Source organism: Hylaeus anthracinus, unplaced genomic scaffold, assembly GCF_026225885.1.
Source record: "Hylaeus anthracinus isolate JK02 unplaced genomic scaffold, UHH_iyHylAnth1.0_haploid 11997, whole genome shotgun sequence".
In the NCBI taxonomy this organism is placed as follows: domain Eukaryota; kingdom Metazoa; phylum Arthropoda; class Insecta; order Hymenoptera; family Colletidae; genus Hylaeus; species Hylaeus anthracinus.
Genome location: NW_026534344.1, coordinates 330,992 through 355,229, shown reverse-complemented (window position 1 = coordinate 355,229; position 24,238 = coordinate 330,992). Strand labels below are relative to the sequence as shown.

Sequence of the window (24,238 nt, the reverse complement as noted above, 5' to 3'; positions counted from 1 at the left end):
GGACACCGACGCGACGCTACGCGACGCGACGCGATTCAACGTCGTCCGACATCGTCGCGCGTTGACGATTCGCGCTCTCCTCTCCGCGCGCGACCTCCTCGATCTCGTATAAACAAATCATTTACGAACCGTGTATTACCACTGTATACGCGTGATTTGTTCTGCGGAATTGGGCCGTTACGTACAATTTAATTATATCATCATTATAATCGTAATTTTCCATTACACCAGTATATTACGAGTATCCACGAATATTTCATAAATCAACAGCTCTACCGAAGATTATAGTCATTTCTTGCGATCATCGTTCCACAATTTTACTTTCAATAAAACGAAACAATTTTCCTTGGGATATCCATTTTGGCCATGTTTCTGGCGATGGATGGAGCCCGTGGATTCTACCGTAAAAGAGGAGGGCGCGTTGAATGATTGTACGATATTTTTTTTAGAGGCAAACGAAACGGACGAGGAACGAGATGATGACACCGCGGGGCTATTAAAAAAAGCTCACGCTTCCTAAATTCCGTGGATTCGTAACTGGGGAGTTATGTGGCCCAGCGGCGATATTTAGATGTCGCGAATAATCGGTTGTTTTCCTACGCGTGGACGATGACGGATCGCGAGGAGGATGTCACCGAGTATTTTCGCCCACGCTTTCAAAGATCGAGCGCTACTTCGACCTCGTTCTTTTTATTGCATTTATTTCGTGCGAGCGCGAGCGGGGTACCGCGGAATGAGAACAACGAGCCGGAGCCAATGGCTGTAACCGTGAAATTGGCTGCTGTCAATTGGCGCCCCTTTTGCCTGAAATGCGCGTCGAATTCGTGGTACGTATAGTTTCCCGTATCGTTCTACAGCCCATCTAACGATCCAGCAAAACTCGTACGCCAAGTCTAATCCTAGTTTAGTCTTCGTGGAATTATAGCGCGCACGAGATTCTGCGTCGCAGGAATTACCGATAATGCTGCGAAACTAATTCTGGTTTCCTCGGAGGATCGGTCTTTTCGCTTTGGATCTTTCAAAAAGTCAAATTCTATTCTACATATTGTTCTATCGTAATTTAAATACTACGCTAAGGTGAGAAGATTTATTACGTAAAATTCTGTTGGTTTTTAGACTCGTCGTAGATATCTATCGTTATTTTTCTAAAAAGTCATGGTACGTTTATTGATCATAGTAATACACAGTGCATGTAGGAACATTGAAACGGTACTTTGCGATTACGCAACGCGTAAAATAGTTTAAATCGTTATGTTCCGCTGGTCCGTCGCGTCGGATCGAGCAGGCTCCTTTGATTCTCTCTGCTCCAATTTAGATGCAGGCACACTGAGTGATTTGAATGATCTCCCTCTTTGATCCTCGACGAGTCCTGAAACCATACAACAGTCAGTCATACGCGTGAACCTTGCGTCGAGAAACCCTTTGACGATTACGAATTAGGTCTTGGCAACTTTTTAGCGATAGGACTCGCATTTGAACAGACATTGGGATATTGGACCGAGTCGGCGATATACGTTTTTACCAAAATTATTCATGAAATGTATGGAAATTTTATAACAACAGCGACCAAAACGAACGTGGAATACCTGTACTCGTGAACTTTGAATCTGGCCGGGTTGCAGTTGTGTTCCTTCGAGTACAGAGCAGCGACGCACCTCGACGGCTCCTTTTTGTCCCGTAGAAGGCACATTTCCGTCTCGTTCCCCGGACACGTCCCTACGCACTTGCCCACGTTGATTTGCTGGAAGAAACCGCACCGTGGCATTACAAAGTCGTTAGACCAGCTAAAGAAAGGGAAACTTACTCGAACGACCGGCCTGACATCCGTCGTATTCGTGCCGTCCTTGATTTCGACTTCGCTAAAGTCCAGGACGGTCTCCATGTGGTCCATTTTATGGCAAGCACCGGCGCAGCCGCACTTCTCGATCACCTGGTACACTTCGTCCCCTAAAAAAAAATTAATGCGTTCGTCACATCCGCTGAGACGTTTCCGGTCGTTACGGGGGCATGTCAAACTCATTTTGACCGAGGACCAATTTTGCACTTTGACGCACAGTATGAAAACGAGTCGACCAACTGCACGTTGGTAAACAAAACAATCATGTTCCTTCGAAGCATTTTATTGACCTGTTTGAGACAGGGATCGTTTAAAGGGTTCAAGTTTTTAACCCGTCGATAGACGTCTATGGACATTCTGCGTACAGAAAATTCTGTGAAAAAGATTATTCGAAACAGAAATGTTTGTTGAAATGCATGTACCAATAGTGCAACGTGTTGTCCAATGGCTCGGACCATGTGTTCGACATGCTTAGATGGGGGGCACCGAATCAAATTAGCCTGGAAGTTTGAGGTCAGGCGATGACTAGGCAATACTAGGATAAATGTCGGATACGTCCTTAATTTGTTTTCGCGATGTAATTTATTTATTAAGAATTTGTCCTCTTTGGTCTGAATTTCATTCGATGCTCCGCATACGACGAGTCTTTTACGTACCGTTGGGGCCCTTGATGCTAACCGTATTGTTCCTCAGTGGTTTGCATCCGAGATCTTCCGAAAATGATATAGATATTATGGAGAAAAGTTGAGAGTAAATCCCGTACCACACGGGAATAATAAAGCAAAAATTGTATAATACCTTTAGGACAATGGCCCATGCACACTCCAACATCCATCACTGCTTGATGAGGAGTGCCGGAATGGACGAGATGCGTCAGGGATTCTCGTCTACAGGACGAATCCGGCGTGCACTCGCAGGCTTCTATGACTTCGATCACGCGAACACCTTGAATCGTCGACTCCCTCTCTAGTTTCGAGGCCCTTGGACGACAATGCGACTCCGGGAAGCATCTCTGCGACAACGGATAAATTACAAGTATAATTTGAAAAATTTGTTGTCGTTAATCCTGGTATCGCGAGAGTTGTAGAAATTTGTCAAGCCACGTTATTGCGTGCAGTTGACGGTGGAGTGTACGGTGGGCAAAATGTTAATTATCCTCGCTGCGGGATAACCGACCGTTATCTTTTGCAAGCAGTCTTGGCTCTTACCCCTGCCTCCTTCGCGGCCTTTTAATCCCACCACCCGCCCTGCCACGATATTTCTGGCCAAGAATATTTTCTAATAAATTCTGCTCTCAGGTACATCCATCCTCGCGGTCCCAGGAACACGATTCGGGATTTAGTAGCCGGCCAAGCCGGCGCCGGATCGGTGACCCGGCGCTATACGACCTTCCAAGGACGCAAAACACATATCCTCCCGTTCTGCATATCGCGTGCAATCGTTTCTCCTTCTCCGCGGAGCTTGTTTCTCTCCCGCGGCGTGCCGTGGGTGCTTGCAAGATCGTAAACTACCGATCGGGTTGCATCACGTGACGAAAATAGCTCTCTCACAGCGGGGACAAGAAACGAACGCATCTCCAAAGGGCCCTTCCCAAATTGCCAACAAATCCAGACTAGAAAACTCACTCTTTATTAACTTGGCTTTATCGAATCAATATTGCAATTATCACAACCACGTGTGTCCCGTGCCAAGCAAAATAAATGCTGGTGGTTTGGTCTCGACAATTTTCAAGTTGAATGTGGAACAATCATCTAACAAGGGAACATCGCGTCTATGGGGTGGTGGACTTTGATGAAGATTTAGACGGTTATTCTATAGATAACATACATCGTAACCCCCGAAGCTATTGTGCCATTCAGCTGTAATTTTGATGATATTAATTATCAAAGTTTAAGAGTCAAGTTCGTAAGCCAGAGGTAGGAAAACTCTTGATCGATATCAACAGGTGAGCATTTGCAAATGATTTTGCATCGATTAAAAGATTTGTTTACATCCGAATCGACATTTCGATTCCCTCGATCCTCGAGTATACCGGCCTAGAGACGTAAAACGCGCGAAACACGTCCCAGAAGCCAGCACAGCGTCTCGTCCGAAATGGCCCTAAAACGTAACACGCGTGTAAAATCATCGTTGTGGAATACACACGTGTCTCTATACGGCGCGGCGCGCCGCGACGTACGGGGTGCACTCGCCGTAAAAGTCGCGAAGAAAGATCGTATGATCGCGCGATGCTGGCGTGGCCGCATTCCAGCTGGCGGATTGGTCGATCCCGTGGCGTCATAAATCTACATGACGTCCCAGCCTTTTTTCGCCCTTCGCGTAGCCCTTGGCACACGTAACCTGCCGCGGCAACGTGTATCGCCGTGTATCGTTTTTTATTTGGCGAATTCGGAGTCCCCCCCGTCTCGACTCCTCGCTTTTTGCACGGTCAGAAATTCTACGACGCACGACGTCCAGTGGTGTTTCTTCTGCGTTTCAACGAATTCCGGTTAGCGAAGCACGTTTTTTCGGTTGGAACTTTTTCAAACCACCACGAATCTCGCCATGATTCCGAGACGTGAAATCGACGAGCCTAACGACCAGGTTCGACGAACTTGGACGACGGCGACGTTCATTTTTGTCCACTGTGCTCGGCTCGCCGAGGCAGCGGGACCCTCGACCCACGGAGTTTTTGCACCAGGTGCATCCTCCAGACGTGAATCACCGATCACGTTGTTCGCCAATAACTTGGAATAAATCTTTGCGCGAATAACGCGCTCTCGTTATTACTCGTTATATAAACGTATATGTATATGTATATGTAAATACTCATTTTTATTTAGCATCGCGAATTTAATAATAATACTTTATTTGAGAAATGCTGAAAATAGAGAACTTGACTTCGAAATATTTCTATTACAGACTGAAGAATGGGTCTAGCAGAGAGGTAGAATAGCACGAATATATCTAGAGGAAAATCAAGATAAGTGAGATTTGGATTTCAACAAGAAACCTACGAGCAACTGCTTATGACGCAAACGAATGACACCTCTGTACTACTCTCGAACGTACTTATACCTCTTCTGAAGATAATGTGTTCAAAGTATTACAAGATGATACTTGTATAATTTACATTAAATAGAGACTTTGAATACACGAATACTCTTTTACAGAAGAGAACTGCCTTTGGCTGTAAATAAAGAAATATGAAGGAAGCTGTTTACCTGCACCATGGGTTGACTCGCGTCCCCAGGATCGTCTAGAACGTGTCGCGGACATAACTTGCGACAGTGGCCAGCATCGATCTGGATAATCTCTCCCGACACTCCTGAAAGTAAGAGAAAAAAAAACAACATCAGATAAATAAAGTAGCATCGTTTTGATGTGATTTTTAATCGATTTGGAACCGCGGTTCAATCAAATTTCGACCGCGTCGCGACGACGGGCGGTGTCGTCGATTACTGCGCGCCGCGCCACGTCGCTTGCCGGCGAAAAATGAGACGCCAGTGTAAATCCGATGGCGCCGCTGTTAATGCTCGCGCGAACGCCGTAAGAAATTTATGAGTTGTACCGCGTTCAACGTTGACAAGATATAAGAAGGGGGTAGAACCGTCTATAGTGTAACCGTGCTATTTTTGGCGCGAACGCGTGGGACACGCGGAATGCGAGGATTCCACAGTGATTCACGTTGCCCTGGACTTTCGCGTACACCCTCGTACCTTTCCGCGTTTCTTCCTATAAATGGCATTATCGACAGGGATCTAGTAGACACGCGAACGCAACGTGTATACAGTCCGAGTCACGCGACTCGTGCTTCCACACCACGATCAACAATTATTTATTTAATTATTTAGTGCAATAATACAACTCTTAGCATTTCCATCGTTGCCATAGTTCTCGCCTGTTAGTTCAGTCTGTACCATTCCAAAGACAATGCACGTAGCTTAAGAAAGCTTTCTGCTTTTTCTCCGTTTGTAATTTGTTTTTTCTTATTTTTCAAAGGCCTGGCTCCGTGGGCTGTAACGAAAGGAATGGCACGATCTCGCCGGAAGATCGAAAGCATGTTGTAGGAATGTTTCTGGGGGGTATCGGAGGCAACAGGTCACTGCGATCAACAAGGTCGCTTAATTGACAATTGATTCCGACTCGAAGGGCGGTTGTTCCTTGGTGCGTTTCGCGGAACGGTGCGGTGGTTCGACGAAACGTTAACTCTTTGATCCGCGGGAGTACGAAACATTCTGCGCGTCGCAGAGTCCGTCGCGGCGCTAATTGATCTCTACGAACCGACAAAACCGAACCGCAACGAGATTGATCCCGACATCGACGGTCCTCGAGTCGTCACGCCGCGCCGCGCCGCGCCGCCATCTTTTCGAACGCGGGAACAACCGCCACAACGATTCGAAATCCCGAAAATATAATGAAAATTCGAAAAATAGTACTATACTCTTCCCTTCACATTACCATTCACCATCCCCTAAAATCCCACCACTCCAATTTTTATCGAAATAGTTGCAATGCTTAAAATTTGTTCCTCCTGTATAGGATACACAATCTTCTTTTTTCACATTTTCACTATGAATTCGTGATCAACGTCCTGTAAAGCCTCTACACAAAAAATACGTTTTTGGGATTCGAGACCGCTGCGTTCCGTCACCGGATGCTCCATTCTCTCGATCGGCGTCAATTGATTCAACACCCGATATTAATTTACCGGATCGGATCTAGCGGCAAGGCCACCAGCGTTTTATCACTCATGAACGTGGGGCGGCGAAACGAGAAACGAGGGAACCGTGACTCACAGAAGTGTTGGGCAAAATGCAATCGATCGTCGTGATCAACGCTATTATGTACCGATAAGTTCACTGCGACGATCTTTGTTCTATGGTACGGTTTGTCAGGGAAAATGGAAATATAAAGTATGATGGAAGAGGTAGAAAGATTATTTTAAAAGCAATTACTGTCCAACTCTAATTCGCACTTGATCGCTCGCTAAAATTCCGCAAGCCCCTTGGCACCCTCGACCTCGGTGGCCCTGCATACTCTGTAGTCCAAGCTGTCCTGTCGTTAATCTTTCGCACTGTAAAGTTAAGCGTTAAGAGCTCTAGGAAAGAATAGTTTTATCACGCCAGAGATGACCTCGCAGTGCAATATTTCTATACTCGGTAATAAACGGTAAGTGGTGAGTGGTAAGTTTAGTGTTAATATTTGCGAATTCGCTTACCGTATCCGACGTCGATCATCCTCTCGTGTCTCGCGCAGCACACATGTTGCCGTACCTCCTCTCTGCGCACCCTCCCCTCGTTGGAATTCTTATCGCAGCAGGCTGAAACAGAAACGTGCCCCCGTTGGCGACGATGAATGAGGATTACCGTTCCTTCGAGACGTCGGCGCAGAAATCGGCAAAATTAAAGATACCACAACATCGACTATACTCGGTACACTTGTTATTAGTATTCGCGTTTATTCGAATAAATGCCGATCCCTGCGTGGTCGTCTCGCGCGGCCCGATCACACCGATACAGCACACTTTCGTACGAGGGATCAGCATGGAATTGCTGAGATACGGTCTGAAAAATGATCGAGGTACACGATCACGCGAAAAACTCGATGTGAGGTGATATAAGGGGGAGGCATAGTGGCGGATTCAGATAGAAAATAGAGCGACGAGTGCCTACCTAGTCGGAAATTGACGAGGCAAACTAGGGTGAAGCCACCGAATACGGCCCACCGACCCCTCGTGATTCTTATTCGCATCGGTACGAACGGCGGCGTGCGTAACGGATCGAACGCGATTTACCCGTGTCCAGGACAACGATTCTATTCGGTGAACGAACGTGTCTCTATGTACAAACGTGAACGCACGATGCCTCGCCGTGGAAAAGCAAGCGGCGTGTTTGCACGGCCGACGATATCTGTCAACGGGAGCAACGGTTGGGCAAAGCGTTCCCGTCGACGGTCGTGGACTGGTCGTGGCTAATTCGTCACAACGGATTATATTCTCATTTGCTCTACAACGTGTCGCCCGGATGACTAGATGATACGTGGTACACGCAATACCGTTGGACTGGCACGTACTCGACGCATGCAATAATATGCGGTAGTCCAGAGGCACAGACGCACCGTGCGATCGATCACGATCGGTTGTTGCCCACGCAGGTTGCGATCTGCGAGAAGACTGGCCGTCTGGAAGCCGCTGGATCTCGCTCAGACGGAGAGGCGTCCGGCTGACAGGCGGATCTCTATTAATCTCGTTTGGTACGGGAACGTCGGCCCGCTTCGTGACGGCTGGCCCGTCCGTCCATCCATCGGGTCTTTTCCCTCTTGCTTCACCACCGATCCCGCCGATCCCGCCGATCCCGCCGATCCCGCCGATCCTGCCGATCCCGCCGATCCTGCCGATCCTGCCGATCCCGCCGACCGATCATGCTGATTTTATGCTCCGCCGAACATGATTCATCTCGTCTCCATGCAAACCTCAACATTCCAGCCCTCGTCCAATTTTTATCTCCCTTCGTTGCTCTTCCCCCGATACCCACTCGCTTCTATCTTCTGTCTGCCGTGACCAGTCGTCTGCGCATTCAAAAATTCTACTATCCTATGTCAAGTATGCTGTACGTGTATTCTTTTCCTCTTGTCAACTTGCAATTTAAAGATCACAATTTTTACAAATAATCATTCCACTATTTTCTTACCAAGATATCGGTATCAGTGTGTAAACATCCTTTTGAAAGATATTTTTAAATTTTCGACAATCTGTCAAATTAATGTTCAAGTTAGTTGAAAAGAGTGCTCGATATTCGGACCTTGACTTCTTTCGACTTCTCTGTATCCGTATTGACACTTTCGGAATAACAAAACGCCAGCCAAGCATTTTAACGTTACTAGTACATATTAGTCTAACGCAGAGTGTTTGTCCCAGTGTCAAGACGGGTTGCAGTCCTACAGGGGGTAACGTATAGTGGTTCCTTTTGCCCCTGAACGATCCAACCCGCCTTGATTTTCGACCAAACACTAAGCGCTGCACAGCGCGCGACTTACCTCAACATTCTATTACGCATTTTCTATAAACATTATACGTCACATTGTATCAAAACAAATTAATATTACGTATCTGAACATTTTCAATCTTTCCTCCATTCCAAAGTAGATTAATTCCCTAAATACAATAGGTCCAATTAAACAATGCATTATTTATGTTATTTATACATTCATGAAATTATTTCCATTCTTTATTACATACATTATGTACATCCTTGTATTTATCACGAGTATGTTAAACATACATTTTATAGTTATTTATTATCAATCTCTTTAGACATCTAAAATCGTTTGAAAAACCGGAAAAACTTGTTGCTATCTTTCTGGATCGTACGTTATCTGACAAATGTGGTTTGATGTGCGGTGTTCCATTGTATATAAATACTTCTATAAAATTTTATTATTCTACATTGGTATTATACATAGACTAGCTGTAAGAATTGTAGCGATCGTTGAAAACGTTTTTGCGCATTTCTACGTGTTCTACAGAAATGTAAGTTCTGTTTTTTTCATATTGGATGTGAAACGCTTACGAGTAATTTGTAGGTTATGTGTACATAGCGAAATGTTTATGTATATAGTAGTTTTATAAAGAATCAATGGAGTTATATCGTAACGGTATGTCGTTTTCTTTAGAATGAGTTCGAAATCGAAAGAAAGTGGAAGGAAGAGTCTTTCTTCTTGGGTGACGTGCGAAAAATGTCAAATTACTTTGACGCAAAAAGATGTAGCCAAGCATCAAGATAATTGTCCACCCAATATGAACGCGTGGAAACATGATTTTATTTACAATGATGTTTTATATAGTACCATAAACACATACAAATCACAAGGTATGTGCACAATTAGAGACGTTAAGTTACCAGATCGATTGAAAGGAACAGGAATCGAATAAATCAAGATTTTACTGCATTTTCACATGTATATTTCTTGCATAGAACAGTCAACAACTATTTCTGAAAAAACGTTAGACGATATGGTATTTGTTTCCCAATCGGCTTTACAACTCTGCAACATTCCAATAGGAGACTCTGTTGTGGTAGCTGCAGAGGGTAACATGGTTGTTAAAATTGTATGGCCAACCAAAGACAAAACCTTGACTAGTGTTTCGTTAACAAAACATGGTAAACTTTATACTATATTCTTTCACCCATTATACATAAGAAATTTCCTGTAGATATATTTTTTGCAGCTATCGAATTAAATAATCTTCGAGGTCTTGTTAAGATTTACAAGTTCAACTATCCTGTTTATATTGCCAAAGAAGTTGTTATCATCAGTGTTGGGAAACATTCATTGCCAGAAGTAACTACGGAACTGAACATAGTATTGAAAAACCATAACGAGCAGAAAATATTTTCTGTGGGTGAAAATCTTAGCGTGCCTTTTTATGGAAAACAATTAATGTATAAGGTTCTCACAGTTGTATTTGACAAATGTGCAGATACTAACTTATCAGAGGAATTAAATCGTTTAAAATTAACATCGAATGAAACATGTAGCATACCATTTCATAAAGCACTTTATAACACAAAGTGGACTATTTTTGACAAAGAGCTAGAAAAAAAGGAAGCTGTACATAAGAGACATAAATATCAAATACAAGATATCGGTGGATACGACGCTGTGATAGAAGACATTAAAGATGTTCTTAATGTTGGTCTTGGTAGATGCAAAAGTATAGGAGATTTTTACATTAGTAAAGGAATATTATTATACGGTACCGCCGGTGTCGGTAAATCGATCATTGCCAGTGCCTTAATATCCGAATATGATCTTAATTCTTTTACTATTTACAGTTCAGATATTTACAGTAAATCCCTTGGCGAAACAGAAACGAAATTAAAAGATATTTTCATGGAAGCCAAAGCCAATGCTCCAAGTATTATTTTAATCGAAGAAATTGATAGTTTATGCCCTAAAAGGAGTACATCGACCACGGATCATGAAAGAAGGGTTCTCGCTCAATTAATCACACTTTTCGACGATATTCAAAATACGAACGATAACGTCGTAATATTAGCTACGACCTCGAAACTCGACTCGGTTGACAATTCTCTTAGACGACCCGGAAGAATAGACAAAGAATTCGAAATTTATGTGCCTACTCCAACGATGCGAAGTGAAATACTTCGTAAACTGTTATCGAAAATACCAAACACTTTGTCTAACGAAGACATAGCGAACGTCGCGTTCGTTACTCATGGATTTGTTGGTGCAGACTTGTATGGTCTATGTTCTCACGCAGTTCTAAATGCCGTAAAGCGTGAACAGAAAACAAACGTTGACTCTGATACTTGGTTGACAGTAACGCTACCCGATATTAATCACGCTTTGACTGTCACAAAACCATCTGCAATGAAAGAAGTTTTAATAGAAGTACCCAACGTACGGTGGTCGGACATTGGAGGACAAAATGATTTAAAATTAAAATTGAAACAAGCGGTAGAATGGCCTTTACGTCACCCCGAAGCATTTCAAAGAATGGGTATTACTCCACCTAGAGGTGTTCTGATGTTTGGTCCACCTGGTTGTTCTAAAACGATGATTGCAAAAGCCCTCGCAACGGAGAGCAAAGTCAATTTTTTAAATATAAAGGTAACGTATACGATGATTGACGATTAATTAATAACGATTTTATAAACATATTCTATCGTGCGGAATTATTTGCAGGGGTCAGAGTTATTCTCAAAATGGGTCGGTGAATCCGAGAAAGCTGTGAGAGAGGTGTTCAGAAAAGCCAGACAAGTTTCGCCTTCTATAGTGTTTATCGATGAAATTGATGCTCTGGGGAGCGAAAGAACTTCTTCTGCCAATGGTGGAAGTAACGTACAAGAACGAGTTTTATCGCAATTGTTAACAGAACTCGATGGAGTCACCGCGTTAGGAAGCGTTACGTTAGTGGCAGCCACTAACCGACCTGATAAAATAGACAAAGTCAGTAAAAGTCTACAGAATTATTACATTCTATGAATTTCCGTTCATTGATCGTAACATTCTTTCCTTAGGCACTCCTCCGTCCTGGACGTTTAGATCGTATAATATATGTGCCATTACCCGACTACGAAACTAGACAAGAAATATTCGATATAAAGTTAAGAAACATGCCGATCGCCAAGGATGTAAATATTCAAGATCTAGTCGAACTTACAGAAGGATATTCCGGAGCGGAAATCCAAGCTATATGTCACGAAGCCGCCATGAAGGCACTCGAGGAAGACTTGAACGCAGCTATAATTACTAAGGAACATTTTAAAGCAGCACTGGCTATAATTACTCCTCGAACTCCGGCTTCCTTAATCAATTTATACAGCGATTATATGAATAAAATATATTAATTATCAAGACTTCATTTTTACGTGACCAACTGAACTTGTCTATATTTAATCGTACAATTAATCGTTCATCAATATACCATTCTGTTGTTTTAATCACTGATTTCACGTTTTTACTTTAAGCTCCTTCTTTGTTCGGAAATTTTGACAAAATTTACAATTATATAATTACTGTGATAAATCAACAATGTCGGTGGTAGTAAGGTGCGATCGTTCTTACAACAAGAAAGATTTAAGAAGGATGATTGAAAGGTACAATGGTTTCGTTACATATTTAACAGTTATTTGACCAGGAGTTTGTTTCAGTTGCGGTTGTTGCCCCCCGATGGAACCACAATGCCCACCATGCCTCACTTCATGTTCCCCAGAACCTATTATTTGTTGTTCCTCGTGTCCTAGCCCATGCCAACAAAATTGTCCACCGCCTGTTAGCTGTTGCCCACCCCCGTTACCCTGCCCCCCACGACCTTTCATGTGCCCACCCTGTTGTTGTTATCCGTGTGTTACCAGTGCACCCATACCTAAGCCAGTGCCCGCTCCTCCCGAATTTGGACCTGTTGTAAGAACACGTGTCACTACTGGTGGCCTGTTCTATAATGGAACCATAAAGTATTATCCTTGTTCACCACCTGTTTGTTGTCTCTAGCTAACTCTTTACCTGACACGTGCACCGATACCTAGCACGTCCATCTTAATAATTAAATTTGTCAGCGCTATGTCATACTGTGAAAAGAGCTGGAATGTTTACAAACAAAATAATTTGACAACAACCACTTGGATTGTCATATTATTGCTAAATATGTAGCCTTGCATTTGAATACATTTATATATATGTCGTTTAAATAAAGCATATGGAATATTAATTGTGACCTTGAGAAATGATCATTTACAACGTTTACCATAAATTAATTGATAAATATTTTTTATATATATTCGGGGAATTATTTTGTCTTTCATGTAAATCGCCACCTAGCGGTGAACAGGCCCAACTAATTTTCGGAGTGTGGTCAGCGCCTCTATCGGGAAAACGCTCAAGTTTGTCCTCGATTAGTTCCTCTTATTACTGTTAGATGGCGCCACTATCGCAATTTTAGTTGGTGTTCTTTCTTACCGACATGGTGGTAATGTACCGACTGTGTCGGTAAAAGATAACGAAAATACCGCCGTCTAACAATAATAAGAGGAACTAATCGAGGACAAACTTGAGCGTTTTCCCGATAGAGGCCCTGACCATACTCTGAAAATTAGTTTGGCCTGTTCACCGCTAGGTGGCGATTTACATGAAATAGAAAATACAACTGAAAAAAAAAAAATAATAATATTTACAAACATTTGAAATTATCATTATTATTTCGAAAAATCGATCTTAAACACGTGTATATGGATATACATTTTTTACATATATTATAGTATAGTAAACAGACGATCACATTTTCTAAATCATGTAGGTTGTCTTTTCCCTGTTATACTATTTTCCTGTTATTTCTATACAATTTTGAACATTATTAGATTGAAAATTAATAAGTAAACGTTTCCCAAATCGTAATGGAAAAAGAACCCTGCAGCCTCTGCCCCCGAGGCCACGTAAGTAGATCCAGTTGCACGACAACAACTTGCAATTGGCCTCTACTAAATACAGAACGACATAAATCCTGCCAAGAGTATTATCCCCCCATTAAACGGATAAAGGCAGTGAGGTGAGGAGTTTGTGTAAGCAGACTCGATTCACTCATCTGTTTGCTAAAATGTTCAAGTTCCTTATTAAAGGTTTATACAACCGGCAAATTCACCGTGGGGTGCCACGCCATGGACAAATTTAATGTATCGTCCTATAGTGCAGGGTGGTTTCAAGTATTTCGGAATAAATAAATTAATTCCCCTTGGTCCTCCACCGAATTCACCTGTACTATGTCGACCTGTCCCTATCAGACCTACCGATTCTCCTGGAATGATAATTTATTGCGACAGTAGAATCTGATATTTACTTATATACATAGATACTCGAATATGCTCGAATAATAGATGATGAATAAAGTTGATGCATAGCAATTTAGTCGTGACCATTTATTCAATTGAACAGTACAATATTTGTTTGTCCATTGTAAAATACTTCATTCTATCCAATTCTAATTCCAAAAGTAATATTATTATTCTATCCGGTTCTATATATATATATATGTATATCATTTGAATGTATTCACGTGGGAAAAGCAAGGTTATGTTTTGATTTCCTTGGCATGCAAATAGTTTACATTAGGAATCGAATAAATCTCAAATAAATAATCAGCATGGAAGCTGTATGGAATCGCATGCATTTGGAACGTCCACCAAATGCAAGTTGCTACATCAAACGTGAAAAGTTTGGTAAAACATGTTTTGATTTATTCTTCACCTACCAAAAGATTATGATGAAAGTATTGTAATGTAATAGTTGCTTTTTTGCTACCATTTTTAGATTCAATAAAGTTTCAAACGGTCTTAGAAAAAGCTATAAAGGATTTAAGTTCTCAAGAATTGTTGCACAAGGAGGCAGCAATCTTAAGCAGGTTGATTTATCGTATGAAAAGTAAATTTCGAAACGACAAAGGTGTTAAAGAGATGTTTAAAGTAAACAGGGCTCTGCTCAATTATGTTTCCATATCTCTTGAAAAGGAATATGAAAATTTAAGAAACTACATTGATACAGACGATAAATACGTTAAATTACCTAGTAAACAGATGGTACAATATGTTTTGGTGAGAACTCAAGGCTTTGCAAAGCTCATGATACGTGTAGAAGAAACCTCAAAGCATGCTGCACATTTCCTCAAAAAGAGAATAGGTTTAGGTCATGCATGGACTATCGCTATTGTTGCATATGCTGTTATTTGTAGAATATGGTATGTGACTTTTCCATCATTTAATGAAAATTCATGAATTATTCATAATTTAGTAAGATGTTTAGTTTTCTGTAGGATTTTATCAAGGCATCTTATTAAAAGAACTTGTACATGGTACAACGACTTGTACGAGTATTTAAAATTATTTAAAGCCTGTGGACTGAACTGGCTTCCCAAAGAGTATGAAACTCCGAGCAACTTGGACGAATGGTTGGCATTACCATGGATAGATGAGCCTACACCAAAGCAAGTATAAAAACTACAAATACAATTGATTCTATTATAAATTTTCATAGCTAAATAATTTTTATTTATATAGTGTCCCTAGCAATCATGGATTAGGAACTACAATGTTTAAATTAATCACTTTACGTGAATATGACTCTGAGGAAGACATAGCATTAGATGCGAATGATTATAGTAAAGAAACAGATCTTGAAAATATAACTTCACGCGAACAGGAGGGAAACGTTAGTACTGTAACTAAGAATGAAAAGAAAAATGGATTTCCTAATGATGATACAGGAGGTATAAAAATTGAATGCTTAATATTAGGTTTCATTGTAGTCATATATTTAAGCACAATTGTTATTTTGCAGAAGTTATAGATCGTCGTGCTTACAACTTAATTCATACCAAACCAAATACTGAAGCATATGATAACGATAATCATCAAAATAAGGATAATAAGGAAATTTATTTTGACGATACAGAAGATGTAGGTACAAGTATAAGACAAGACCAGAATGTTATGGTGCCTCTAAAAAAGAAGCACGCACGAAAATTATTAACAATAGACAATGTTAACAATAAGAGAGACTTGACGGAGCTTTTAAACAAGGAGTCATACCCTGGTTTGGATAAACTACAATGGAACATGATTAGAAATAAAAGTAAAAAACAACTAAACAAATTGGATGCATGTTCTGATGAAATAAATCAGTCAATTTTATTTAAAAAAGTGATCAAACGTATACATCGTTGGTTAACATATGTATAGTGTAATTCAACTTATCATGCATGTATAGTAAACATTTAAAAATATTGACTATGTGTAAAAATCGACTAAGAAACGCTTTAAAATAAATGTATATGTTGTATAAAGTATTTTATTTTGACGAAATAAACGTAAATCCATCAACGATCGCACATTTATAATGGTTTCCATTAATTAACGAAGTTCAGCAGGAAAGTATTTCGCGTGTTTAATCGGTTAGACATTTAATAATTAAATTAATAATATGTTAAATACTTTTATAGTAATTAATATCGTAAAATTATAAATTATCCCTGAGTATATATAGTTTGATAACATCGTGAAATTGAGTAAAGCACGTCGACACAGAAGTAAAAAGAATTCTGTGCAATTTTATAAAATTGAAGCACACAGGTTACGGCGCTATTGATAAATAATTATTGCGCATCGTAATCCGGGTAGAATTGCTGTACCGTATATCGGCGTGGTTTCGTCCACAATTTAATTCCGGTATCGTATTGCCTTTTCTTCATGTTGTTAAAACAGCAAGCACGAAACTGTCGAGTACCGCATATGTTTGCGCACTCCCTTCCGCACTGGTCGCACGATAAAGTTTCCCCAAAGGTCCATAACGCGCATACTGTAACACACAAGTTACACTCTTATTTTCATACAATTTACATAGTCCAAAGAGATGCATTTATGGACGCCGCAACAGAACTCCTACACTTTCAAATGAATGCTAAGCAAGTAATTACAAGTTACTGAATTTATATGACGCACAAAGTAATGCATAACTCGATCAGACTTTCATAAACTTTTAACATTTTTCACCTAACATCCTGTGTTAGAGATTCTCCAGACATATGGATCTATATATATATATATATTATCGATCGAATGAACTTTAAAATCATTGACTTTGAAGTTGAGGTTTTGCGATTAAAAAGAAAATACGGTCAAATTAATCGTACTCTCCGACGAGATTCTATATATTAGATAACAAGAACACCAACGATGAATAGAATACTCGGCTGCTTTAGATAATGCACTGTTTGATGGGATTATCTCCTTGAAGAAGAGATTATCGTGTGATTGACGATCTCGTCTGTTTTAGAATCCTTTGACGCAACAGCCGCATCGTGATTATCAGAATATTCCTGTTTTTACTAACTGATTAAGATATATTCACTCTGAACTATAAATTAATTAATATTTCAATGAAATTTCATTCGTTTAGATTTCATTCTATATGAATTTTTCTATAGAAAAAGAATATTTTTCGGGGAATACATATAATAACGTCTTCGAGTCAAGCCTTTATAAAACATCGTCTCATTGTCAGCTTCGCGTAAAAAATAGTGATATCGCTTACTTGCAAGAAACAGGATCACGCAAATACAATTCATCTTCATGGTAATCCACCGCTGAGTGCAACAAGTGTGTGCGTGCAGTAAGAGGTTTCCTTGAACAAGAATGTGTATAAAATTATTCCAAGTATTTATCAGAAACATCTTTTGCTAAAATGAATTAATATTTTTCTTGTCATATTCTCTATTTTAGAAACTATAGTAATCTAATAAAATAGACAAGAGAAAAAAAGCGATAGAATATAAAACGCGTGTAATTTTTTAAATTTATAGAATAAACTTTGTACGCTCTGTAATATACGTCTAAGGGAAATATCGTAACGTTTAACGTGAAATACTGATCGTAAGGATATCAACTCACCAATCCTCCACGGATGAACGTCGGAGACCAAGTGATAATCCGATCGCTACGACCGCTACCTCAAGATATAGAGATCCCCTCCCCTGTCGTCGTCGCCTTCTTCATCCTTAACGCATACGCAATCGCATTTTCTGCCTCGATATAATGTTCAGAAATTCAGAAATTTCCGAGTCGAAATACCATATTACTATGGGACGAGCACGCTAGATACTTTGACTAAACTTTGTTGAAAAAGTGACAAGGGATCGAAGGAATCTATTTGAATATAAAAAGGGGTAAAAAGGAAAAGAGGATTACGCGTTATTATAACGTTAACGTTGTTAGTACGCTAATAGGAGTATCAATGTACAGGAAATAATAATGATTGCGCGAATGCTTAGGGACGTTATGTGACGTGTTGTCGCGGTGCTGATTTGCGATAGAGATCGAACTGAAACAAACAAAGAATAATTATATGTATAGGTATACACAAACGACCAGGTGGTAGTATAATGGAAAACTATTACTAGAGTTTTCGATTTTAGATGAAATGAAATGTGTGTTTGTTTAATTTGTTATGGAATTTCAAAGGATCGACTCGAACCAGGATAATAAACGATCCTCTCCCTCCTCTTGTAATCCGTGTGCGGAATGGAAATCTCGCAGTCCAGCACTATTGGTTCAAAAATATTACTGACAAACGCCGTACGTTTCACCGACATGTCTTTCCTATACAATTCTATTTCCTCGTTTCCATCGTAGTAATCATCAATTTCGATGCCTTCTATATATAATTTTAGAATGGGTCGCGGGTGTGCCCCGCTCGCCACGCACGTCAGGTTCAAATGTGTCTCGTTGAAGGAGGAAACGTGGATGGTCGCGTCCGTTTCCGGTACTGAAAGTACACAGCAATTTCGATACTACATATGTCGAAACGAAAACGTAACAAACGTAATAAAAAGTGCTTAAAAGTGCTTAAAAGTGCTGATAAAATTACCGTAAACGATCATTCTCGAACTCATCGTATCGCTCTCCTGGAAGGTGCTGATCGTGCACGAGTATTCTCCGCTCATTTCCAGGGTGATCGTTTTCAAACGAATGACGGATCTCGAATTGGGATCCTGCTCTGGATACTCGACGAATCCGTTTATAACTCCAGCGTCCTGAGGCGGCACTATATATACGTACAACACCAATAGTCAATTATTTGATTAAATTCTTTTATTTTTGTAATTCATTTAAGCGATGACAATTCACTCGTATTAAAACGTTCGACTATGTGTAAATTTACTTGGCGGGATCCATTGATAGATCTGATCCATATTATGGTACCACTTTATTACAAGTCCATTCTCCTCTGATCCGACGTAGTACACGCAAGATAGATCAATGGGTCCAGTACTATTACGCACCACAAGTGGTATATTCATTGCGTCGATTCTAGAGGCTTGTGTGTCTGAAAAAATATTCTTCTCTTCATTCTTTTTTACAAAAACAAGTTCTACTTTCTAAAAAAAATAATAATCATGCAATATCAAGAGAGATAATTATAAACTTGAATATTCCGAGTGTAATTGAGTTGGAAATAGTACGGTGGTTCACCCTCTGCATCAAGCCAGTTTAACGTGTATATTCCGAATGATTTTGTCTCGTTATAGCAACATCGGACGCGCGCCTGAAATGATTATAAAGGACACGTGAAATTGGAGAAATTAACTGGAGGAATTTACCTGGAAAAGGATTCGATATTGTTGCTGCGAGTAGTAGAAAAACTGTGTACGTTATCGACAACATTTTCAACCAAGACCTCTATTCGGGCTGTTGCACAATTAATCATGCTTCGTTAAACTTAAATCAAGCGCAGGTGTGAGGTTCTGCGCAGCCACCGGATTATACTGTTCGAAGAATGCACGTCTACACCTGCAACGAATTTATATAATAAAGCTATTCACCAACGTGAATTTAACAAAAACTTTTTTAAAGTATGCGTAATTTGTACAAGATTTCACCGAGTATAAATCTTCTCTGGTTCCATAATCGATTATAAAAAAATACTTCTCGCCAATACTTTGAATTTTTTCAGCCGCTCTTCTTGGTTAACATCTCCACCGATAGATGACGACCGTGTCGAGTCACGATTGGTCATTTTCAAATAAATTTCATTTATTTTTATTAATTAGTCCGATTCCTGAAAATACGCAACTCTATATCTTATAAATAAGTGTTCAATTATTTCTTTAACATTTATATAAAAATCATTCTAGTTCATATAATTGTCGCTAGACGATAGCCATCTATACGATTGTATGTAATTCATGATTTCAACTAACTTGAACGTTACTGTATCAGCTATTGTATTCAAATAGTAAGTACAAGTACGAAAACAAACGGTCATAGTTTATATTGTTGTACAATATTGTTGCAAATCGATATTACGTTGTCAATAATGAACGAAGATCCAAGAGAGGTTCTCGCTCTTCTGAATTCTCTGGGATTCGTTGGAATAACTGCCGAACAACTTAAAGGTTTTATGAAAGGTAACGAGAAATCGATGTTTCCTTTATTTATTTTGTAATTGTTGTAATTTAAATACTTTAAACATCTATGCTAATTTCTATTATTTTTGAAAGATTTGAAGTTATACAGGAAAATAAAGGAACGCGAGAAGCAACAGAAAAAGGAACAAATTAAACAGAAAATAATTGATAAACAAAAAAATGATATCAAAGAAATTCTTAGGGAACGGAAAAAAGAGTTTCAATCTACAGAGAATACAATATCTACAGACACTTCTAATTCTTACAATAACGAACCTCTCATCAAGGTGAAGGTAAAGTGCTTAAAACAAGTAAGAAAACGCAATAAAGAAAATAAGGAGTTAACAAATTATGGAATTAGTCACACAGATACAAAAGAAAAAATAAATATTACAAAAACAAAATCCACAAAAGCATCTGACTATTCTAATGTTAAACCTGCTAGTGTATTATATGATGACGAAAATAGTATTGGTTGCTTAGAAAGTAGAAAAAAATATCCCGACTTGTCGCAACAGGATTCTTATACGACAAGAAAATATAAAGTAAAAACAAAAAATAATAATATAGCACATCAAGAGGAACTAACAACTTTGCAATCTGTTCGTCCTATGAGTGCTCCAAATATATTGGAGCATGAACGTATTGGTAGCAGTCAAACAAAGAGTATATTGTCCACAAAAACCTCTCGCTCTGGAGTCAAGTCATGTAAGAGCTCGATATCTTTTCTGCTATATGATATAAAAATTAATAATTTTACTACTCGCTATTGCAGTTATTAGACCATGGAAATTACAACCGGAAGCTCAAAAAGGTTCAAATATTAAAAAATCCGATCCAGTTGCGCTTTATCAAAAGTATCAGCAAGAATGGAAACAGATATCCTTTCCTGGAGAAGCTAAACACGCGAGTCTAAGATGGGCAATCCGCGAAAAAATGTTAGGCTACGATCCTCACCCCATGGTAAGAACTTTCTACAAATGCAAGCAAATGCTTTTTTTCTTGTTTATAACTCATATTTTACCTTTCAGCCTATTCCCAAAAAATCGACCAGCATGCCAATACTAAAGAAAAAATAACCTTTGTAAAATTAGGACTTGAATTTCATAGGACTGAATAGTTGGAAGGAAAGTAAATCTTATTGACACCTTTTTCTAACTACCATAAGAAAGAAAACTGTTTACTGTTAAAAATAAATATAAATTGACAAACATTAGATATTTGTATAATTCCTTCTTTTATTTTTATTGCTGACTTATTTTGAACTTCTTAGAAAGTTTCCTATAATCTGGCCTGTGCAATTGATACAGTATTTTGTCTTCGATTAAACGTGCAGCTCTTTCAGTCAGTACTAATGTATTGTGTTTTAACATACTGTACACATTTAGCCCTGGAATATAAGTAAGTCGTGAATACAACATAGATAAAACGATAGCAGTTTCTTTGGTCTAAACTTACCATACACAGGCATCAAATTAACATGTTTAATTGTATCAGTGGCTACCGATATATTTGGAGGCATAATATCTTCGGTATCAACAAAAAGTACAGATGGACCCCAATTTCTACCTTCAATTAAATCATTCACATAAGAAGGTTCATCTGATGGAATTTCTAAATCTTTAACGATATATAAGTCATCCTGAGCAAGTTTCACGGATAATGTAGCTGTGAGACCCGCAACACGGGTATAGTAGGGAAGCATATAAAAATGTGGGGTAGGACTTCGAGGACCATGGACAACACCACCGCCTTTCCATAACGGCGAACGTATACTTCCATGACGTGCACGACCCGTTCCCTTCTGAGGCCAAGGTTTCCTACCACCTCCCCTTACTTCTGCACGAGTTTTTGTATGTGCATAGCACTGAAATAAACATTGATTAATGTATTCTGTATCTCTCATAGCTAATAATCGTTATTTTACAATCGATGATCTTTGAACCTGATTAATAGAACTTTGTAATTACCACGAAACGATAATTTCTTTGCCACACGACATTCTGATGAATAATATCTACGCGTGGCGAAGCTCCATAAACGTCGGGATGCAGAAACACGAGTCCCAATTTGTTTCTTTCAACTGTATCTAAATTCTCTAACCATACTTGCCGTGGTTTTTGAAAAAAGAAATTTTCATCTTCGTAGCTTCTCTTGGAGATGATCGGAGTAATGGCTTGACTAGTTTGTTCGTTCGCGACAGCTGTACAGAATCTAACCGCTTGATGCGAATATATTTGTAATTTTGTGATAAAGTTTCTAAGTATCATCGACATTTTCGTAAATAAAATGTTTGTTATATATTTACGCGGTATACATCGTTAAAATCATAACCTAAGTACGATCCTTGGTTTTCAATCGCAACACCACGCAACACTTGATTAAAATTATTAAGATGTCGCTAGGAGAAATGATTGCGTATGTAGATGTCGCTATTTCCGACTGTAAATAGTTTGTTTACATTGTACTGCAACACATAATTTCAAGATATTCATCATTGTTATACTGATCGTTCATTGTTTATAGTTCTGTGGAATTCGAGCAAGAAAATAATTTTCTTATACAAACATAAAATATATTTCATAAAACAACATAACCAAGTAACTTTAATGTTTGTATACCACTGTACCACGAGGGTAGAGAAATACTATAAAAAATGTATGGAAGGAAAGCATTCAAGCTTGTAACAGAATTAGATTTATGTACCAATATACAGCCATTCAATGTACGTTTCATAGTATCTTGTTAACATTATTTTGGAATTAATGATTGAGATATGTTTTATTCCTAGGAAGTATTAGTTAAGGAAGTTCTGGACGAGATGCACTCGCTCTACAATGCAAATATGTCTGATAGGTTTGTACATGGTTACAGATATTTATGTAGATTATTGGCTGGCAAATAGAAAACATTTATTTTAGTAATGCCATTCGAAACGAGGACAATATGGCATTATTGCCATCGGTTCAGCTTCGGCACATAGCACTAACCAGAAACAAAAGATGCGTTTTGGCATATATATATAACAGAATGCGAAAATTAAGAGAATTGCGTTGGGAATTGGGAAGCATTTTGCCACCAGAAGTAAACTCTAATTTGCTAAATGCAGAAGTTCAGTGGTTCCAAACGTATAACAAATCCTTGGCTACATACATGAGATCCTTGGGTGAAGATCAAGGATTTAATCTAACAGCAAATATGTTGCCTCCTAAGACTCCTTATGTGGAGGTATAAGAATCAATTACTCTTCATCATCTTTAATAATATCTCAACATGTAAAAACATTTCTGATTGCAGGTGAAATGCGTGATGGACTTTGGAAAGCTAGAGCTCGAAGATGGTCAAGTTATTTTACTGAAGAAAAATACGTATCATTTATTACCACGAGCTGTATGCGAACCGCTTATAAGGCAAGGAATACTCGAACATAATAGCACATAACGTGTTCCTTTTGTATTTTGCTAAAATAAAGTTTCGATGTATTTTCATTTTTCTTTTTCGCGTTAGATGCCATAGAGGCGACTTTCAAATTTCATTTTCATGCGAAAAGGCAAGCCCCTGACAATGTCTTATCCAGAATCCTGTTTAAAAATTGTGAACCCGCATATATATATATATCCGGGTTACATTTGGTATTTCCCGAACAAACAAACATAAATTCCGTCCGACGGTGCGTAGCCGATTACAAGCAGTTCGAAGCCCGACTGTGCACGCTGCGCTACGTTTGACTCGACGCTCTGCGCTACATTCGCTCGTGTCACGATCCTCACGTTCAACATACACACAATCTCGTACACAAAATAACTATTGCGTGAACGTTTTCCTTATAACAGAAAACGACATAAACAACTCACGTTGTATTGATGAAATCAGTTTTTTGACTAAATATGCTGTTCGTTTCGATCACGAAGCCGTCAATAATTGACAGGTAAGCCTTCACCTCGACG

At 39.4% G+C, this 24,238-nt stretch overlaps 7 protein-coding genes and 1 long non-coding RNA gene across 11 annotated transcripts; 5 read left to right on the top strand and 3 right to left on the bottom strand.

Moving 5' to 3' along the window:
* Window positions 1-1,137: 1,137 nt before the first annotated feature.
* On the bottom strand, window positions 1,138-8,022 carry LOC128889367 (uncharacterized). Its single transcript, XM_054146940.1, has 9 exons — window positions 7,882-8,022; window positions 7,492-7,846; window positions 7,038-7,139; window positions 5,041-5,144; window positions 2,636-2,849; window positions 2,494-2,547; window positions 1,805-1,947; window positions 1,587-1,741; window positions 1,138-1,369 (listed from the first exon to the last, which is right to left on the bottom strand). Exons 2-9 carry the CDS (start codon window positions 7,568-7,570, stop codon window positions 1,312-1,314), a joined length of 909 nt encoding a protein of 302 aa, XP_054002915.1. The 5' UTR covers window positions 7,571-7,846; window positions 7,882-8,022; the 3' UTR covers window positions 1,138-1,311.
* LOC128889378 (uncharacterized) lies at window positions 3,708-5,122 on the top strand. Its single transcript, XR_008460432.1, has 3 exons — window positions 3,708-3,782; window positions 4,739-4,919; window positions 4,990-5,122. It is a non-coding gene; the product is annotated as an uncharacterized LOC128889378 (long non-coding RNA).
* Window positions 8,023-8,596: 574 nt separating the features above from the next.
* On the top strand, window positions 8,597-12,201 carry LOC128889356 (ribosome biogenesis protein SPATA5). 2 transcript variants are annotated; one of them, XM_054146922.1, is made up of 6 exons: window positions 8,597-9,347; window positions 9,491-9,687; window positions 9,793-9,978; window positions 10,047-11,452; window positions 11,528-11,791; window positions 11,863-12,201. In XM_054146922.1, exons 2-6 carry the CDS (start codon window positions 9,492-9,494, stop codon window positions 12,190-12,192), a joined length of 2,382 nt encoding a protein of 793 aa, XP_054002897.1. In that variant the 5' UTR covers window positions 8,597-9,347; window position 9,491; the 3' UTR covers window positions 12,193-12,201. The 2 variants fall into 2 exon arrangements, with proteins under 2 accessions (XP_054002897.1, XP_054002898.1); XM_054146923.1 differs by lacking the exon at window positions 8,597-9,347 and having other exon boundaries at window positions 9,545-9,687; window positions 9,798-9,978.
* A 1,978-nt stretch (window positions 12,202-14,179) lies between these two features.
* Window positions 14,180-16,209, top strand: LOC128889361 (uncharacterized). Of its 2 annotated transcripts, none has more exons than XM_054146934.1 (5): window positions 14,180-14,548; window positions 14,645-15,068; window positions 15,144-15,314; window positions 15,388-15,596; window positions 15,668-16,209. In XM_054146934.1, the coding sequence occupies exons 1-5, from the start codon at window positions 14,521-14,523 to the stop codon at window positions 16,066-16,068; spliced, it is 1,233 nt and encodes a 410-aa protein (XP_054002909.1). In that variant the 5' UTR covers window positions 14,180-14,520; the 3' UTR covers window positions 16,069-16,209. The 2 variants fall into 2 exon arrangements, with proteins under 2 accessions (XP_054002909.1, XP_054002907.1); XM_054146932.1 differs by having other exon boundaries at window positions 14,180-14,553.
* Window positions 16,210-17,784: 1,575 nt separating this feature from the next.
* On the bottom strand, window positions 17,785-19,801 carry LOC128889370 (uncharacterized). Its single transcript, XM_054146942.1, has 5 exons — window positions 19,485-19,801; window positions 19,046-19,210; window positions 18,752-18,928; window positions 18,359-18,649; window positions 17,785-18,205 (listed from the first exon to the last, which is right to left on the bottom strand). Exons 1-5 carry the CDS (start codon window positions 19,546-19,548, stop codon window positions 18,096-18,098), a joined length of 807 nt encoding a protein of 268 aa, XP_054002917.1. The 5' UTR covers window positions 19,549-19,801; the 3' UTR covers window positions 17,785-18,095.
* A 247-nt stretch (window positions 19,802-20,048) lies between these two features.
* LOC128889366 (uncharacterized) lies at window positions 20,049-21,509 on the top strand. The gene is made up of 4 exons (XM_054146939.1): window positions 20,049-20,291; window positions 20,385-20,999; window positions 21,067-21,254; window positions 21,323-21,509. Exons 1-4 carry the CDS (start codon window positions 20,201-20,203, stop codon window positions 21,368-21,370), a joined length of 942 nt encoding a protein of 313 aa, XP_054002914.1. The 5' UTR covers window positions 20,049-20,200; the 3' UTR covers window positions 21,371-21,509.
* Window positions 21,441-22,680, bottom strand: LOC128889369 (39S ribosomal protein L4, mitochondrial). The gene is made up of 3 exons (XM_054146941.1): window positions 22,262-22,680; window positions 21,750-22,158; window positions 21,441-21,681 (listed from the first exon to the last, which is right to left on the bottom strand). The coding sequence occupies exons 1-3, from the start codon at window positions 22,565-22,567 to the stop codon at window positions 21,536-21,538; spliced, it is 861 nt and encodes a 286-aa protein (XP_054002916.1). The 5' UTR covers window positions 22,568-22,680; the 3' UTR covers window positions 21,441-21,535.
* LOC128889372 (DNA replication complex GINS protein PSF1-like) lies at window positions 22,651-23,779 on the top strand. Of its 2 annotated transcripts, XM_054146949.1 has the most exons (5): window positions 22,651-22,735; window positions 22,818-23,016; window positions 23,083-23,147; window positions 23,213-23,519; window positions 23,589-23,779. In XM_054146949.1, the coding sequence occupies exons 2-5, from the start codon at window positions 22,948-22,950 to the stop codon at window positions 23,730-23,732; spliced, it is 585 nt and encodes a 194-aa protein (XP_054002924.1). In that variant the 5' UTR covers window positions 22,651-22,735; window positions 22,818-22,947; the 3' UTR covers window positions 23,733-23,779. The 2 variants fall into 2 exon arrangements, with proteins under 2 accessions (XP_054002924.1, XP_054002923.1); XM_054146948.1 differs by lacking the exon at window positions 22,651-22,735 and having other exon boundaries at window positions 22,742-23,016.
* Window positions 23,780-24,238: the final 459 nt, after the last annotated feature.

Bases quoted from the DNA above. Each gene is read 5' to 3' on its own strand.
- LOC128889367 (XM_054146940.1), bottom strand. From the start codon at position 7,570: ATGCGAATAAGAATCACGAGGGGTCGGTGGGCCGTATTCGGTGGCTTC. The intron at 7,140-7,491 runs GTAGGCACTCGT...TTTCTGTTTCAG, and splicing joins CCTCGTCAATTTCCGACTAG to CCTGCTGCGATAAGAATTCC. The intron at 1,742-1,804 runs GTAAGTTTCCCT...GGTTTCTTCCAG, and splicing joins ATGTCAGGCCGGTCGTTCGA to CAAATCAACGTGGGCAAGTG.
- LOC128889356 (XM_054146922.1), top strand. From the start codon at position 9,492: ATGAGTTCGAAATCGAAAGAAAGTGGAAGGAAGAGTCTTTCTTCTTGG. The intron at 11,453-11,527 runs GTAACGTATACG...AATTATTTGCAG, and splicing joins TCAATTTTTTAAATATAAAG to GGGTCAGAGTTATTCTCAAA. The intron at 11,792-11,862 runs GTCAGTAAAAGT...TTCTTTCCTTAG, and splicing joins GACCTGATAAAATAGACAAA to GCACTCCTCCGTCCTGGACG.
- LOC128889361 (XM_054146932.1), top strand. From the start codon at position 14,478: ATGGAAGCTGTATGGAATCGCATGCATTTGGAACGTCCACCAAATGCA. The intron at 15,069-15,143 runs GTATGTGACTTT...AGTTTTCTGTAG, and splicing joins GCTGTTATTTGTAGAATATG to GATTTTATCAAGGCATCTTA. The intron at 15,315-15,387 runs GCAAGTATAAAA...TTATTTATATAG, and splicing joins ATAGATGAGCCTACACCAAA to TGTCCCTAGCAATCATGGAT.
- LOC128889370 (XM_054146942.1), bottom strand. From the start codon at position 19,548: ATGTTGTCGATAACGTACACAGTTTTTCTACTACTCGCAGCAACAATA. The intron at 18,929-19,045 runs GTAAATTTACAC...ACGTATATATAG, and splicing joins CTATCAATGGATCCCGCCAA to TGCCGCCTCAGGACGCTGGA. The intron at 18,650-18,751 runs GTAATTTTATCA...GTGTACTTTCAG, and splicing joins TTCGAGAATGATCGTTTACG to TACCGGAAACGGACGCGACC.
- LOC128889366 (XM_054146939.1), top strand. From the start codon at position 20,201: ATGAACGAAGATCCAAGAGAGGTTCTCGCTCTTCTGAATTCTCTGGGA. The intron at 20,292-20,384 runs GTAACGAGAAAT...TATTTTTGAAAG, and splicing joins ACTTAAAGGTTTTATGAAAG to ATTTGAAGTTATACAGGAAA. The intron at 21,000-21,066 runs GTAAGAGCTCGA...TCGCTATTGCAG, and splicing joins TCGCTCTGGAGTCAAGTCAT to TTATTAGACCATGGAAATTA.
- LOC128889369 (XM_054146941.1), bottom strand. From the start codon at position 22,567: ATGTCGATGATACTTAGAAACTTTATCACAAAATTACAAATATATTCG. The intron at 22,159-22,261 runs GTAATTACAAAG...TGTTTATTTCAG, and splicing joins AAAGAAATTATCGTTTCGTG to TGCTATGCACATACAAAAAC. The intron at 21,682-21,749 runs GTAAGTTTAGAC...CTTATATTCCAG, and splicing joins TAATTTGATGCCTGTGTATG to GGCTAAATGTGTACAGTATG.
- LOC128889372 (XM_054146949.1), top strand. From the start codon at position 22,948: ATGTATGGAAGGAAAGCATTCAAGCTTGTAACAGAATTAGATTTATGT. The intron at 23,017-23,082 runs GTACGTTTCATA...TTTTATTCCTAG, and splicing joins CCAATATACAGCCATTCAAT to GAAGTATTAGTTAAGGAAGT. The intron at 23,520-23,588 runs GTATAAGAATCA...TTCTGATTGCAG, and splicing joins CTAAGACTCCTTATGTGGAG to GTGAAATGCGTGATGGACTT.